General features: G+C 40.2%; 1 protein-coding gene across 1 annotated transcript in view; it reads right to left on the bottom strand.

Annotated features, from left to right (window-relative positions):
- Positions 1-13,819, bottom strand: part of Grpr (gastrin releasing peptide receptor) — a 37,132-nt gene extending 23,313 nt beyond the window's left edge. The window contains exon 1 of the mRNA XM_051142356.1: positions 13,369-13,819. Within this exon, the coding sequence (XP_050998313.1) occupies positions 13,369-13,784 (416 nt within the window). The 5' untranslated portion in view covers positions 13,785-13,819. The remainder of the gene's footprint in view (positions 1-13,368) is intronic.
- Positions 13,820-14,397: the final 578 nt, after the last annotated feature.

The following is a 14,397-nucleotide window of genomic DNA, read 5'->3' as shown; positions in this document are numbered from 1 at the left end:
TTCATATAAAAATTACATGGTCTTCCATAAAATAAAATAAAGGTGGCTGTAAAATAAGGAGAAAAAAGTTAAAATAGAAATAGATTTATAGGCATTTCAGAGGTTAGAATTTGCCACGCTCATTTACCTACTTATATATACCTGAATGAGATTATGTGCACCATGTGTGTGCCAGGAAGGCCCAGAAAGTCAGAAGAGGGTTTCAGATCCCCTGAAAGTGAAGTTATAAACAGTTGTGAGCTGTCACGTGGTTCTGTGAACTGAACCTGGGTCCTCTTCAAGAGCAGCCAGTGCTCTTAACACCGAGCCATCTCTCCAGGCCCCACCGGAAGTTTAAAAAACATAATATGAATCTATTTGTGAACCAAATAGAAAATCTAGAATTTCAATAGAGAAGTGAGAGAAGCGTCTCACTTTAGTCATGACAAAATTGTGACATTAAAATGTGTTTAAAATAGTTTTTATCTCCAGTAATCCAAAATAAAAATTTCAAGGCATACAGGTAAAGAAATGAAATTTTCTTCAGCAACAGAGCTTTTAAGAAATTGCTAGTTTTAATAAGATCGAAAGGGGCAGACTTCAAAATTGTGAGCTTGGCTCAATTATTCTGTGCATATGTAGAAAGATAAGAAAGAGAGTAAGGAATGGAATTTATGTTTGAAATTGTAATGATTACAAACTTCCCCAAAACAACTAAAACCTTCAGGTCACAGATTGAAGAAACATTATGAACCCCAAGCATGGAAAACAATGAAAGAGAGAAAGAAAGGGGGAAAAAACTACATCTATACACATTACTGTAACGTGATTCAAAGTCAAAGAGAAAGATTAAAAAAAAAATGTTGATTCAGAAAAAAAAAAAAAAACAAACAAACCTTGCAATGTTGTTAAAGGAACTACAGTAAACTGTGACTTCACAGAAGAATTCGGAGGATGGTGAATGGCAGCTGCCAAGTGCCAAAAGATAGAAACCCTCCTCTTAGAGCTCTGAAAATATTCTCCAAAATAAACACAGAACAAGATAGTGTCAAACATAAAGTGAGAAAAAGTGTCACCATTGACCTTAGTGCTAAATAGAAAGTTCTTTGGACAGGAGGAAAATAATCTCTGGTGAAAAGCCACAGAGATGCAGACAGGAATGGAGAATACATAAAAGAGCAATGAGAGAAATCTAAATCTAAATTTAAATATTAAATAAGCATGTGGTTAAATATACAGTATGTACAAACAACACGAATGGTGTGCTGTGGGTTATAAAAATACACACGGAGGTAGCTAGGTTGTTTTCAGATTCTGGCTATTACCAATTAGGCTGCTATAATCATGGGGAGGCCTGGTGGCACATAGAGAAAGGGGAAGCAGGCTATCCAGATGAGACCTGATAGGCTGTGGTCATATGGTGGGGAAGGAGGTCCCCTTCTGTCAGAGGTCTAGAGGAGGGGAAGAGGGTGGAAGAGGGAGGGAGTGAGGGTGGGAAGAGGAAGATACAAGCAAATGAAGGGATAACAATCTGGATGCAATCTGAATAAATTATAATAAAAATGATACTTTAACAAACACAGAGAATTAAAATATTGAACAGACAGGGCCTAGCAAGATGTCTCAGTAGATAAAGAAGCTTGCAGCCAAGCCTGGCAACCAGAGTTCAATCCCTGAAACTCACATAAACGTGGCAGATGACAACCACATACACACCATGCCACATGATAGCCTTCCACCCAGATATACACAAATAAATAAAATGCAAAATATAGCACAGAAATCAAAGGCAAGGAGGAATTTTGTTTATTTATTTTATTAATTTATTCAGATTATAAATCAATTGTTATCCCATCACTTGTATCCTCCCATTCTTCCTTCCCTCCCGCTTTCACCCTGTTCCCCTCCCCTAGGTCTGTGACCGAGGGAGACCTCCTCCTCCACTATGTGGTCATAGGCTATCAAGTCTCATCTTGGTAGCCTGCTTATTCTTTCTTTGTATGAGTGCCACCAGGCCTCCCCACCAAGGGGAGGTGGTCACATATGGAGCACCAGAGTTCATGTCAGAGTCAGTCCCGCAATTATGTGGAGAATGCCCTGTCCATTGGGTAGATCAGAGTAGGGGTTCAATGTTTACTATGTGTATTGTCCTTGGTTAGTGCAAAAGTTTGAGCAGACCCCCCCAGGGCCCCTATCCACCCATCATGATGTTCTTCTTGTAAGTTTCTAGGACCCTCTGGGTCCTTCTATTTCCCCATCTCCTGTATTTCTCTTGCCTAGAGTCACAGTAGGATGTCCTCACATCTATCCCAATCTCCTGGTAAGTGAAGACTTTCATGGGACATGCCTTTTGGGCTAGTGCCCAATTATAAGTGAGTATATACCATGTGAGTCTTTCAGCTTCTGGGTTAACTCACTCGGTATCACCATTTCTAGTCCCATCTATTTGTCCACAAATTTTGGGATTTCATTGTTTTTAATAGCTGAGTAGTATTCCATGTTGTAAACGTACCACAGTTTCTTTATCCATTCTTCAACTGAGGGACATTTAAGCTGTTTCCATGTTCTGGCTATTATGAATAAGGCCACTATGAACATGGTTGAGCATATATCCTTGTTGTGTGGTGGAGCATTTTCTGGGTATATTCCAAGGAGTGGAATAGCTGGGATTTGAGGAAGCCCTATTCCCAGTTTTCTGAGAAAGTGCCAGATAGATGTCCAAAATGGTTGTACAAGTTTGCATTCCCACCAGCAATGAAGGAGTGTTCTTCTTTCTCCACATCCTCGCCAGCATGTGGTGTCACTTGAATTTTTTGTCTTAAGCAAGGAGGAATTCTCAATGAACTAGAAGTGTCCTCACAGGCCTGTATTGGGAGGAAATTCTAATGTGTAGTAGACTCTGTGAAGGACACATATTGCAAACTTTAGGGATGCATCTGAATGAATACTGAAAAGGATTTCTATAATTAACAAATTCACAGGGGAGTGAAATAAAATAATTAAAATATTAAGTTAACTTAAAATCTGCTGTAGAGTTACTATTGCTGTGAGGAAACATCATGATCAATATAGCAACTTGGGGAGGAAAGGGTTTATTTCACTCACAGCTCCACATAACAGTTCATCATCAAGAGCAGTGAGAGAAGGACCTCAAACAGGGCATGAGCCTGGAGGCAGGAGTTGATGTTGAGGCCATGGATGGGACTTGTTTATTGGCTTGCTCCTCATGACTTTCTCAGACTGATTTCTTATAAAACTCAGAACCACCAGTCCAGAGGAATAAGCTGGACTGTGTACCCCCACACCAATCGCTAACTAAGAAAATGCCTTTAGACTTGCATACAGCCCAATGTTATGGAGGCGTTTTCTCATTGAGGTTTTGTCCTCTCAGATCAGTCTAGCTTTGACATAAAAACTAGCCAGAAATTAATAAACTATATTTAAAAATAAATAAATAAGTAGAAAAAATACTAGCCAGCACAGAAGGTAAAATAGATAGATAGATAGATAGATAAAGTGAGACTAATAAAGAAAAATTAAGTAATAAGGTAAAATATTTTATTTAGATACATAAATAGAACTGAATTTGTAAAGCAGAAGCCTGTGGCCAATTTATAAGTATCAAATATATTGCATCAATTCACTTCTATTATACATACTCATAGAATACCAAGACTGATGAAGATAGCAAAGAGCTCATAGTAGGTGCCATTCATCAAAAGAATACTTAAGATTACTCAAAACCCAAGAAAGTGGAACTGCTGTCAATTTTAGCAGCCTACATAGGAAACAAAGCTTGGTAGTGGTTGCAGCAGTTTGAATGTCCACCTAAAAATTTCGTGTTGAAATTTGGTCATCATTCAAATAATACAGTGTTAAATGGTAGGGGGTATTCAGATTATAAGGATTATAAGGTCTCTGCCCTTAGGAATGAATTAATGCCATTACTGGTGAATGGCTACTTGTTTTTTGTTTGTTTTTGTTTTGTTTTGTTTTGTTTTTTTACTTTTTTCATTTATTGAATTGATTATATTTATCATTACTTATTTGAGTATATGCATCATTGTGTTTTGTTCATATTCACCCCTCTGCTATTGTTATTTTTCCTCCTTTCCAATAGTTCTTCTGTTTTAATGTCATATATAAGAAACAAGCAAGAAAATTCTCAAGAAAATAATTATGGGTTATATGTGTCCAGAAGAACAGAAGACCTGTATCCATACTAAAAGTGTAAATGAGCATTTATGCCAGATTTGTTCACCACTATCCCAAACTGAAAACAGTCCTACGGATCACAAACTAGAGGACAGATAAAGAAATCATGACATATAAACGCTGTGAATACTACCCAGCAGAATAGGAGTGCACTACTTACCCATGCAGTACAGTGTCTGAAATGAAACCAGGCTGTTTGCTACTGTTCATGGGATGTTCTGGAAAAGATCAAGGTTTCTAGGAACTGAAGTAGAGGGAAGGGGTACACTACACTACAAAGGATTAGAAAAGAACTTTAGGAGGTGATAGAAGAATAATTATCTGTCTATGTAGCTATCATCTATCTATCTATCTATCTATCTATCTATCTATCTATCTATCTATCTATGTCTGTGTGTATGTATCTATCTGTGTATCTATGTCTGTCTGTATGTATGTATCTATCTATGTCTATTCGTATGTATGTATGTATGCATGTATGTATGTATGTATGTATGTATGTATCTATCATCTATGTATCTTTTTAACATATGAGACAAAAAGTGTGATAGTTTGCTTTTCTCCTCTCCCCTGCCCCACTGCCTTCTCTGGTTCCCCTTCTCGACAATAAATTGTTATAAAATTTCAGGTTGCTGAGTGTCTCGCACACATTTTCTTTCCTTCATGCCATGTCACAGTGCAGCAATTGGACCCTCTCTACCTGTTCACACTCTTGGATGTCACAGCCTCCAGAGCCATGAGATAAATATATTTCTACTTTTTATAATTTACTCAATTTGTACTATTCTGTTGTAATAAGAGAGAAACAAGATTAAGACCACAGTTTTCTAAAACTTGATAATTCTAAACATTTGTATATGACAGGCTCAATAATGAGCTGTGAAATTGGATGAAAACTTTTCTAACCTCTAATAAAAAGCTGAGTTTAATAAACCATGGTAAAACACAGCTGTATCCTTCTAATTCCTTTTTTTAATTCTCATTTTAATGCCAATTTTTCATTTTTTAAAGGAAATGGTATTTGCGAGCCTTGGTAACTTTTTTTTTTTGAGAACTTCACACATGACTACAATATTTACATCATCTCCATCCCTCTTTCTCTCCATCCTGTTCCTTCCACATTTACCTCAATTCTTCTCAGATCCTTGATCTCGTCTTTAAGAGTTACAATTTACATATTATATGCATATGTATATATAAATACAGCTCATGGCGTCCATTTAGTGCTGCCCTTGTACATGTGTTTAACACTGACTTCTTGGGAACCTGTCCTTGGAGAAAGACTGATTCTAACTTCTTACAGAAATAACTGTTCTCAGGCTGGGAGTGTGGCTCAGTTGTACAATGCATGCTAGTATGTATGCATAAGGTCTTCAATTCAGTGTCCAGCACTTAAAAAGAAAGCAAAGAAAAGGAAATGAATATGTCCAAATGATGGCTGTTTTAAGAAGAGACAGATGAGGATGGGGCCAAAATATTTAAGAAAAAAAGCATGGCCAAGGAGAGTCAGGAAACTAGTTGTTAGGCATTATGGTGCTTTTCTAAATTTTAGATGACTGTGGAATTTAACTCATTTAATGTGTAATTCATTTGAGTACCAACTCCATTGTATAAGCTCTAAGTAATTTTAAATATTCGTTTATCTGCCTTCTGTTCAAAATTTTGTTTGCTTTTTCTTTTTAAAAGCACTCTTCAGTTCCTACAAAGCCTAGCTCTTGTCATCTGTGGCTGGAACTATGATTGTTCTAGTGTTACTCTGTGAATCATCAGAGGAAATGAACATGATTTGGGGATCCTAATCAAGTATTCTAGGTTCATCCGGTATGAGCCATCTGAATCCACTCCTCCGTTCACTCGTCGTTCATTTCATCTGTTCAGCAAGAATATCTTGAGCATTTAGTACAGGCTAGGTACTGGTCTAGTATCAGACAAAATATTAGTGAATGCTGTAGATTCCTACTTTGTACGTGTGTGTGTGTGTGTGTGTGTGTGTGTGTGTGTGTGTGTGTGTGTGTGTAGAAGGCAGAAATTGACATCAATTGTTCTTTATCTTATATTTTGAAACAGGGTCTCTCACTGACCCCAGAAGTTGAGAATTCAGGTTGAATGGCTGCCTAGCAAGCCCCTGTTATCTTCCTACCCCTGCCTTCTCTGTGCTGGGATTGCAGGCATGTTCTGGGGATCTAACTCAGTTCCTCATGCTAGCATGACAAGCACTTTGCCAATGGAGCCATCCCTGCAGGCCCCTAGACTCACATTGTGTGTGTGTGTGTGTGTGTGTGTGTGCGTGCAGTATGACAAAAACAATTAAGCAAGGAAACTCAAGAGAAGTTAATCATGGATTGTATGTACCCATGAGGACTGAAGACCTTTATCCATACTAAAACTTTCAATAATAATGTATGCCAGATTTATTCGTCATCATACTAAACAGAAAACTGGAAGACAGATAAAGAAACCAGGACACATAAACACTGTGAATATTACACAGCAAAATAGGAGTGGGCTACTTACATATGCAACATGGTGTGTTAAGGGAACCACACCATATGCTATCATTAATGGGACATCCTGGAAAAGATCAAGTCTGCAGGAACTGAGCTAAAAGGAAGGAATACACTAGACAGGGACCAGAAAGAATCGGGGGAGGATAGGAACGATATGTGTTTGGACTGTGTTGGTGAAGGTCATGTGGTGGGAGTGGGAGTGCCAAGGTTCATAGACCTGTCCCCCTAAGAACTTTTATATACAACTTACATTCCAATAAACCTGAAAAACAAAGAAACTGGTTGATAGGATGCCACTGGCCATTCTGTTAGACTGACAGTGGCCAAAGAAGGCCTCTTAGAGGAGGTGATGACTGTGCAAAAGAAACTTGTTGGATGTCCCTTTTTGCTTTTACTCAGAGGTGGAAAAGGGAAAAACTTCCGCTTTATTCTGAAAGCATGTGTTTTAATTAAAAGAGAATTTATGCGACTCCACACACCAGGAAGATTTATAAGTGCAAGAATGCAAATTTAGTCTATTTTTAAAGGATGTTATTGACAGGCACAGTTCAAAAAAACCTCACCAGGGAGCCCTTCATGAGATGCTGCGTGTTTCATGATGAAGTTTGTGCTTTTTTTTTCCTTCATGCATATTAAGTTGCCAGAATGATACTTAATTAATCACATAAAAGCCTGACACTTGAAAAAATAATGTGTTAGAGACAAGTTGAAGGTTCTTTGTTCCCTCCTCTCCTCTTCCACCGCATTCTTATTGAGAGAGAGCCTGGCTGGGAGAGTCCACCTGCACACCACCTGCCCTCTGGGCATTCCCAGACCCTGCTGGCAGCAGTGCTGGTTCACCGTGGCTGTGGGCAGACACACTTCTCCTTTCATGCAGAGTGGCAGCATATGCCTCTGAAAACCAAGCCATAAAGGACTAGGAATTGTCAGCCCACCCAACCTCCTCTTACTGGGGAATTTGGGGGAAGGATGCTCTATAAGAAACTGAATTCCTGGTAAGTGAAGACTTTCATGGGATATGTCTTTTGGGCTAGTGCCCAATTATAAGTGAGTATATACCATGTGAGTCTTTCTGCTTCTGGGTTAACTCACTCATTATGATCATTTCTAGTCCCATCCATTTGTCCACAAATTTCTGGATTTCCTTGTTTTCAATAGCTGAATAGTAGTCCATAGTGTAGGGATAGATGTGAGGACATCCTACTGGGACTCTAGGTAAGAGAAATATAGGAGATGGGGAAATAGAAGGACCCAGAGGGTCTTAGAAACTACAAGAAGAATATCGTGATGGGTGGATCCAGGCCCGCTCAAACTACTGCACTAACCAAGGGCAATACAATAGTAAACATTGAACCCCTACTCTGATCTACCCAATGGACAGGACATTCTCCACAAAATTGTGAGACTGACTCTGACATGAACTTTGGTGCCCTATATTTGACCACCTCCCCTTGGTGGGGAGGCCTGGTGGCACTCAAAGAAAGAATAAGCAGGCTACCAAGATGAGACTTGATTGCCTATGACCATATAGTGGGGGAGGAGGTCCCCCTCAGTCGTAGACCTAGGCGAGGGGAATAGGGTGAAAGCGGGAGGGAGGGAGGGAGGAATGGGAGGATACAAGTGATGGCAATTGATTTATAATCTGAATAAATTAATACAATTAAAAAAGGAAACTAAATTGAGTCTTCTTTTGTGTGTGTGAGAGAGATCAATCTCTTTAGAAGCCAGAAAGCTGGGCACAATAACCTAAGATCTGTTGAAGTGACCAGGGAAAGACCCTTTCCAAACTGATCATGCTTTGGGTCACTGAGCACCATCTTATAAAACAGCCAGATTTGGAGTCTGGAGCTCCATGTCAGGAGAAGGGAAACGGAATCAGACTGTGATAGTTTCTTAAGAAAAGTGTCTAGCTTTGCTAAAAGATTTGTAGCTTGCAGCGAGGGGAGTAGGGCTTTAGTTTCACTTTCCTTCAATTTTGTCCTGAAGGTTAAATCTCATCGCCTGCTTTTTGGTTTCTGTGTCAAACAAGGGTTTGAACTTGAAAAATGCCTTCTACTGTTAGCTGCTTAGTTGTATTGTGTGCCTGCTGTTCAAATATCAATCAAACTGTAGTTATCCAACTCTTAGAAGTAGAATGGATCCTGCATCTTAAAGAAAATATAGATTTTATGGAGCGTCCAAGTGCTGAGGAGGCCAAGAGACAAGCTAGTGAGAGACTCTGTCTCAAAAAAAACGGGGGGGGGGGGACAGCTCCTGATGACTGACACCTGAAGTTGACCTTTGGCCTCCACACACATGCTCACAACTCCCTCCCCCCACCTCTCTCTCTCTCTCTCTCCCTCTCTCTCTCCCTCCCTCCCTCCCTCCCTCCCTCCCTCCCTCCATATCTTTCAAAACAACTCAGATCAACTCTGACATTTTACAGGTAATTAAAGCAAGGCCAGAGAGGTAGCACAACTCTTTCATATGGATAGCAGTAGCAGATAAATGTCTACAATTCAGGCCTTTTGATGCCCACCCAGGCCTATGCCATGGGGATGAGAACTGGAACTGTTTGCTTGTGAAAGGAGGAAGCCCTTTGCAGAGTGGATTCTACAAGAATGGGAAGTGCTAATAGCATGGATGAAGGCATGCAGACATGAATGCAGACATGGATGCAGACAGAGTGATGTGGGGATTTCATTTTAAAATTAAGCTTAGTTGTTTGGGACTTAAAAAATACTTTTAAGTCTAGATAGATACTTTTAGGCTGATAGATTTGTGCTTTAATAGATGTTGATTTAGGTTCAAAACTTCAGATTTACTCAGATAAAATAGATAATATTTTCTACAGGGTTGCCAAATATATTTGGATTAAAAATTATGTGTGTAAGTCTTACCTATTGGTTTTTATACTTTTTCATAATTGTACTTACTGTATATAAAAACGGCCTTTTTATTTAGACAGAAAAGGGGAGATGTTGGGGGATGGTCTGATGTATTTTTGTGCTAATTACTGCTTGCTGTCTGTGTGACCCACCTTTTGTTTAATAAAAAGCCATCCCACCTGGGCAGGGAAAAGAAGATAGGTGGGGCTAGGAGAGAGAGGAATTCAGAGAAGAAAAGAGATCACCAGGAGGAGGAAGGAGAGAGATCCAAGGAGGAGAGAAAGTCTGCTATGGGTTAGGTGGAAGAGAAGAACATGGCTGGCGTGGATGGGGAATTCGGGCCAGATGAAGAACATTAACAAATATTTGGGATTATGGATGGGAAGTAGCTTGATAGAAATTGGTAGAAACAGATGGCATAGGATTGGGGCAGGGATACCTGCCCACTATGGGAAGTGGTTTAGAGGATTAATATCTTCCCTGCTCCAGATTAACTAAGGCTATTTTAAAATATAACGAGTGTCTGTGTCTTGATTGATTGCTAGCTGGGCCTACAGATAATACTAATAATACTGGTAAATTAAAAACAGTAGGAGAGAGAAGATGGGAACCAAAATTGAAGGTGCTTGACTGTGAACCTGAAATTAGTCAGCTGTGGCAATCCCAGGATTCTATGTGCTGAGGCTACCTAGCAATCTCCCTTTTGGGATGGTGACACTGGTATAAAGTTTTGTAGAAAAACGTTCTTTTCTTAGTGACAAAGACTGAAGTTCACCTGTGGGTAGAGAAGGCTGCAGAAGGGGACTGAGATGAACACTGGCACTGAAGACAACCTACAGTGGTTACTTATGAGTCTCACTCACATGCTGGAAACTTTGCTTCTGTAGCTTGGGATGGGGCCTAGGCTTCTGTAAGGTTTCAAAGTCCCCCTTTAGTTCCGATGGTCATCCACATTGGCCAGTTTGATGCTCCCTTTCACCAAGCTATCAAACATGGAGGCTCACTTGGAAACTGGCAATACCTACTAAATATATACACTAATGACAGCATTTCAGACTTGAACATATGCCTAAAAGAAATCAGTTCTTATGTCAACCAAAAGATATATAAAGTCCCACCTGTAACCAAGAAGCTATCTGCTGCCGACAGCTACTGAGAGAGGCAAAATCAGTTCTCTTCAATGAAGTGACAACTGGATATATCAACCACACTCCAGGGCAGGTCTCATGCTCAGGAAAACCTTCCAATACAAAGCTGACCCTGTGTTTGTTTGTTTGTTTGTTGTGTGCTTTTGCTTGCTTGTTTTTTTTTTTTTTAAAGAAGAATGTGGAGTTGGGTGGGTAGGGAGGGCATAGGATCTGAGAGGAGTTGGGGAAGGACCAAGAATATGATCAAAATCTATTGTATGAAATCCTTTAAAAAATGTAAATATCTAGAAAAGTTTTTCAGCCCTAAATAAGAACACACCAATATTCATCAGGATAACCCGAGGTTTTTTTTTTTTCCTCCAATGGGACCGTGCACACAATCAAAAAAACCACTACTAAGCATGCGATTATGGGTGAATAACACAGAACTACGCCAAGCATAATAAGGCAAGCACAAAGCTACATTTACTGTATAATTTCATTTATATGTTCGAGAAGTGCAATAAGTAATGTCGGGTGAATGAAATGACAAAAGAACTGCCTCTTTGTAGGAATATCAAACTAGAAATGAGCAAGGTACTGGAGCGCCTTAATATCTCACCCAGGTGGTGGTTACACAGTTACATAGACACCATATAAAATATCGAGCTGTTAGCTTACTCTTTTTACTGTGTACCTAGATGACACATCGTTGAGAAGTATAGAACTCACATTTGTCTTGCCAAGCCCATAAGGCTGTTTTAAGAATCCTGCAGCTTTCTAACGCAAGATAAATAGAGAAGTTCGGTCTCATACTATCAAACTGACTGGGTACCTATTCTTGCTGAAGTTGGTGTAATGCACCACCTGTAATTTCAGTGACCCATCAGCCTTTGCAAGGCACTGTGAAATACAAAAAGTTAGTGAGGACACACTGCAGCTGCGGTGGCATTCAACTCAGCTTTGCACGGAGCTTTCCCTGACTGCTGATGGCGAGTTCAGCCTGCTCTGAAACTCTGGGAAGAGGGTCCCTGCAGCTGCTGTTTTCCATTCCATGCCCTCCCTTTCTACTCTGTTCGCCTCCCTGAGGAGACAGTAAACACCATCTGGACCACTGTATTCACCAGCCCGGAAACCCAAATCTCTTCTTCCCATCAAGAAAATTACGCTGAGCCTAACGTGCCCTCCACCAGTGGGAACCAGCCATGGAACTTCTGCCAGCTTCGAAGTTTGTTGGCCCTGAACAAACACAGAAAAGTGTCTGTGGTCATTAGTACCTGGAGGGCAAATAGGCGGGGTGCAAGTAAGAGGAGGGTGAGTGGAGAAACCCTGTCCGGTCCACACAGTATCCTCATTTCTGGACCATTACTTTTCAGTCTCTGAGAATATCATCTGTTCTGAGCAGTGTACTTTAAGTAGTTTGTGATAAACACGTGGCCGCAACTACTGATAACCCTATCTTTATTTGTCTATTACTTATCAAGGCCAGCTCACCTGAGGACAGTTTGTTCCTTTACAAACGGAGACTCCAGAACCACATGTATGAAAATGTAGGCCGTTTTCTTCAGATTTTAAACTTTTAAGAACTGCACCTATGGCTTTTCTAGTATACACTCTAGTCCTATGTGTCTTTACTATATACCATATAGTTGACTTGAGATAACAATTTATAATCTCTGGTCCACTGGACCGATTTTTTTCTTAATTTAGCCATTTAGCATATGTTGTATCTAATAGCCTAATCACTTCCGTTTTCAGACTTCAGAACATAAGATACAGTCAGCAATGTGTGGAATAGCCTGCAAATATTTTTTGCTTGCTTGTTCAAGCATGAGTTTTCTTTTTTAGCATGGCAGATATTTGATAAATATAGGTTTTAAGATTATGCCAATATATTGTGACCTACATGATATATATATATATATATATATATATATATATATATATATATGTGAAGTTCACAAAGATGTGTATTTTCCAGGATAAAAAGTGACACCCTCACCAAGCTCTGAAGATACTGTACATAGAAGGACATTAATAAAGCTATTAAAATTAGAAGTCAACCATGAACAGTACTTGCTTAGCTGGACCAAAGGGAGCAATCATGTTTAAATTCACTGAAGGGAGACTTAAAAAATCAACACACAACTGTTCTGTTCAACCACACTAAAAAATGAGATGTAAGAACAGTTAAGAGTTTCAAGGAAGACAAAGTTCAGAGGAATGGAGGCTATTTTTTGTACTTCCTCAAAGAATATTTCACGGAGGATCAGTGGGAACTTCTCTGTTTCCTGAAAGGTTCTGAATTGCTTCTAAGACACATTAGCCTGAGGTTGGACCTATGGGTTGTGACTGCCCTTCTCAGTCACAATTAATTTTTCAGAGGGGGAGAAGGCAGGGAGAGGCAATGATTTCTCTTCTGGAAAAAATACCCCTCAGTCTCAGGCTTAGAGCTTTAACTCTCATTTATCTCCTTCGGGCCCCACCATTCACTCATTTTTCTTTTCTTAAACTAATATGCCAAACTCCAGAAGTAATTTCCAGGACAAACCCATGCCTAGAAGACAATGTGAGTTTGAGTAAAACTTCCCTTTTGGGCAAACAGCTCTCCTGTGTCATTCACCGTGTGGTCCAGCACCCCAAAAGAGGATATAACTTCCCGCGAGTACTCACCTGTCTGCCGACAGTGCCGTAAGTGTGAAGACAGACACCCCCACTGAAGTAAGTTGTATAAAGGGGATCAGTTTGCACCCAATCCTGCCAAAAAGCCACCTGTCAGCCAGGTACTTGCTGGCATCCACAGGGGCGCAGGTTACCAGCAGCAGCAGATCTCCCAAAGCCAGGCTAGAGATGAACAGGTTTGGCACGTTTCTCATGGACTTGACGGTACAGAAAATCTTGATCAGGGTGATGTTTCCAATGAGACCTATCACGATGATAACCCCATAAACTGCAGGAATGACATAGATGATTCCTGGGTGAAACCAGTTGTCCATCTTGGGGGGATTCAGACTTTGATTGAAGGTGCTGTTGCAGGACAGGAAAGGATCCGCTTCCCAGTTCAGGTGGGAACAATTATTTGCAGCCATCTCAAGACTTGTCTCTTAAAAAGTGCCTTCAAGATGCTGCTTCTTAACTAACTTCTTAGTTTTTCAGTTAGGTGACGAAGGTAAGATCTGGGCCAGGCTCTTCATCTTCCTTAATAAAAGCACTCTGAATTCAGACACACACACACACACACACACACACACACACACACACACACACACACACAGAGAGAGAGAGAGAGAGAGAGAGAGAGACAGAGAGAGACAGACAGAGAGAGAGAGAGAGACAGACAGAGAGAGAGAGAGAGAGACAGACAGACAGACAGACAGACACAGACAGACAGACACACACACACACACACACACACACAGGTATTACAAACTCTGGCTGAGTACGATGATGTTGGTTCTATTCCAGTCTTCACACCACCGGTGAGCAGTACATCTGTAAATTCACTAAGTTAACAAGCAACAGAAACTCAGCCTGAAGAAACGCTTAGAATTACACCCACTCTGTGTCCCCTCTTCCTACCTCCAACTCAGTCTGGGTCTCTCTGGCTGCAGTTTACTAAGAACTTTTGGAGTGCTGTTTTCACACAGCATTTTCCGTCTTTCCTGATATGTGGAACCTGAAGGTTTAAAGTGGGTAGAAAAA

This window comes from Acomys russatus, chromosome X (assembly GCF_903995435.1).
Source record: "Acomys russatus chromosome X, mAcoRus1.1, whole genome shotgun sequence".
In the NCBI taxonomy this organism is placed as follows: domain Eukaryota; kingdom Metazoa; phylum Chordata; class Mammalia; order Rodentia; family Muridae; genus Acomys; species Acomys russatus.
The sequence above is the reverse complement of the archived record's forward strand: the minus strand, read 5'-3'. Positions and strand labels throughout refer to the sequence as shown.